Source organism: Rhagoletis pomonella, unplaced genomic scaffold, assembly GCF_013731165.1.
Source record: "Rhagoletis pomonella isolate Grant_MI unplaced genomic scaffold, Rhpom_1.0 Rhpom_scaffold_00002, whole genome shotgun sequence".
Taxonomy (NCBI): Eukaryota; Metazoa; Arthropoda; class Insecta; order Diptera; family Tephritidae; genus Rhagoletis; species Rhagoletis pomonella.
In genome coordinates this window covers 69,385,660-69,388,549 of record NW_023458556.1, presented here as the reverse complement: position 1 = coordinate 69,388,549, position 2,890 = coordinate 69,385,660, and the positions used below count along the sequence as shown (strand labels likewise).

Sequence of the window (2,890 nt, the reverse complement as noted above, 5' to 3'; positions counted from 1 at the left end):
GGCTGATGCAATTGAAGGTGTAGGTGAAAATTGTAGTGAGCCAAAAGAGGCAGCACTACAATGGAAAACATTTAAAAGGAACAAAAAAAATACCTCAAAAAGTGAAAATTTGTGGGTGCTTAGTAGCGGGGCTTCCATGGATGAAGATGAGGAATACATAGCTAAGGCACTCCATAACGGGAAAATTGTAACGGCAGAAAAAGGCGGTTCTTCTGCATCAAAGGTTACACATACATCGAACAGTGAACAGTTAGAAATTGATACAAATGGTAGAGATAGGGGAAATACGAAAGTAGGTGAGGAAGATGGAAAAAAGAAGATAGGCAATGAAGAAACAGGAAAGGAATCTTTACGTTACCCAGCGAACCATGATGGAAAACCATGGGTACTTTTTGATACCTCGCGTTCTGAAATAATTCAGAAGAAGGGGATACGAAATGGCTTGTATTTATGGGCCAAAATAAAAGGCTGCAATATTGAAGGTATTGACACTATTAGGGCAATCGGGGTGACGTTATACAAAGTTTTATTTGAAAATGTTTTTTATGCAAATAGGTGCTTGAATAATGAAAAACTAAAAAGTGCAAATATCAGAACCTTCATACCGAGGTCTTTTCTAGAAACGTATGGGGTAATAAGAAATATTCCGGTAGAATACTCCGATGCAGAAATTAGAAGTGGCTTAAAGTCGGTGGTAGACGTTACCTCCATTCAAAGATTCACTAGAAGGGAGAACAATGAATGTGAAAATAGAGTTCCAACTCTATCTGTGAAAATTGGTTTTGCTGGGGATCAGCTGCCAAAAGAGGTCATCTTAGACCACACGATCTTAGAAGTAACACAATTTTTTCCGATGTTAAGGCAGTGCTACAAATGCGGCAGAATAGGGCACACTCAGAAAACATGTAGGTCGGAGAAGAGATGTCTCAAATGCGGAAATAAAGGTGGTTGTGTTACCAACTGTGGTATACCTATGTGTGTTTTATGCGGGGATGCAAAGCATAACGCTTTCGACAGGGTGAACTGCCCAACCTGGGAAAAGGAAAACAACATAATCAAAATTATGACCCTGAAGAAACAGACAAGAAGAGAGGTACTCACTGAGTATAAAGCTTCCACTGGAAACAGATTTGAACTGTTAAGTGATGACCATTTTCCGGGACTAGACAATGAACTGAACCCGTTCAGAGATAACCAATGCGAGGTAAATAGAATTATGACGCCAAATACTTATGCGTCCCAGGTTAAAAAAAATAGTCAAAAGCCGTATAGGCGAAATATACCACAAGAAAGACCGGTACGGCAAAAAGCGACTCAGCAAAATCAGCAGAAGAATGGAGTGGCCTTTAGCCAACCAAACTTACATGCAGTGTCAGAGTTGGAAAAAATAACCACTGAAATGTCCAAATTTGCGAGGGATGCTTTCAGACAAATCAACTTTCCTGCGGGTGTAAATGCCTTTGTCCATTTCAGGGAAAGATTAAAGCAACAATTTTCGAATTTTGAACTTAAAAATGTAGCGGAAAGGGGGGAAGTAGAAAATAGTCAGCATGAAGATTCTTCAATATAACATCCAGTCTTTGAAAAAAAATGCGAACTGTATTGACCACTTTATAAACACTAAAGATTTTGAAATCGTGTGTCTCAGTGAGGTTTTCTCACATGACGACACAGGAAATGCTAAAAAAATATCAAATTTTAATATTGTAGAGAAAAAACGGCCTGATGGGTATGGTGGGGTCGCAATCGCGCTCCGGAAATCTATCAGATATAAAATTTTCAATTTTTCATCTAATCATGACATCTGTATAGTACAAACGAGAAACTTAACCAAAAATATAATAATTTGCTCCCTGTATTTTGAACCGTCTATGGACATCAACACTTTCAGACATGTATTAACCAACCTTTTTAACACTCTAGAAGCCTATGAAAATGTGATAGTGATGGGCGATTTTAATGCGCGGGCTACAAGATGGGGAGACGCAGTTGATACACCTAGGGGAAAATGGTTAAGCTCCTTTGTTGATACATCGACTCTTCGATGCCTCAATAGTGGGGCCACCACTTTCAAACCAAATCTACGAACCAATAATGGTTCGGTTTTAGACCTAACCTTTACGAATATACCGTCAACAGTAAATTGTGAAGTGATATCATGCCACCTTGGTGGTAGCCATCAACTACCCAATCTCCTTAAACTGCAATTTTACTAAAACAAAGGTTTGTACCTTTATGTCAAAAAACAAACTTATGTTCTCCCTAAATAAAATTGAATTTGAACCTTCGTCGGACAAGGCAACTAGGGCTATCTCAGATGAAATAAACAAAGCAACCATCACGCTTGACAATAGAACACCAAAATCATGGTGGCATAGCGATCTTAATAAACATTACAGATTATACTCAGCAGCAACCAAAAAATGCAACACGTATCCAACACCCGAAAACTTTGACCGAGCGATTGAATTGAAAAAAATATGGAAAAGCGAGGTTAGGAAGGCTAAAAGGCAAAATTTCTCTGACAGTGTCGAGCGGCTAAACAATCAACCCAACAGCAAGGAAGCATGGAGATTCATCAAGAACTTAAGGGGTACATCAGGCAACGGATCCAACCCCCGGTGGTCAGAAGACAATAACAATCTTTTCCTTCAGCACCTGAAAAATCAGGTAAGCATCAAAAATACTGAGATCTGCATCCCGTGGAACCATTGCGAAGTAAACACCACAACCCCCCTTTTTAATCTGGACGAACTCAACCTCATCTTAAAAAACAAAATGAAAAAATCTGCAGGTGGGCATGACAAAATTACCTATGAAATGATTAGGGCACTATCATTACATGCCAAACAAAATCTTCTCAAGGCACTAAATGACTCCTTCCAACGTG

At 39.1% G+C, this 2,890-nt stretch overlaps 1 protein-coding gene across 1 annotated transcript; it reads left to right on the top strand.

The window, feature by feature from the left end:
* LOC118754563 lies at positions 1-1,570 on the top strand (the record flags this gene model as incomplete). The annotated part of the gene is given in 1 exon segment (XM_036489451.1): positions 1-1,570. A coding segment is annotated over 1 exon segment (1,570 nt), but the record flags the coding sequence as incomplete, so codon positions are not given.
* Positions 1,571-2,890: the final 1,320 nt, after the last annotated feature.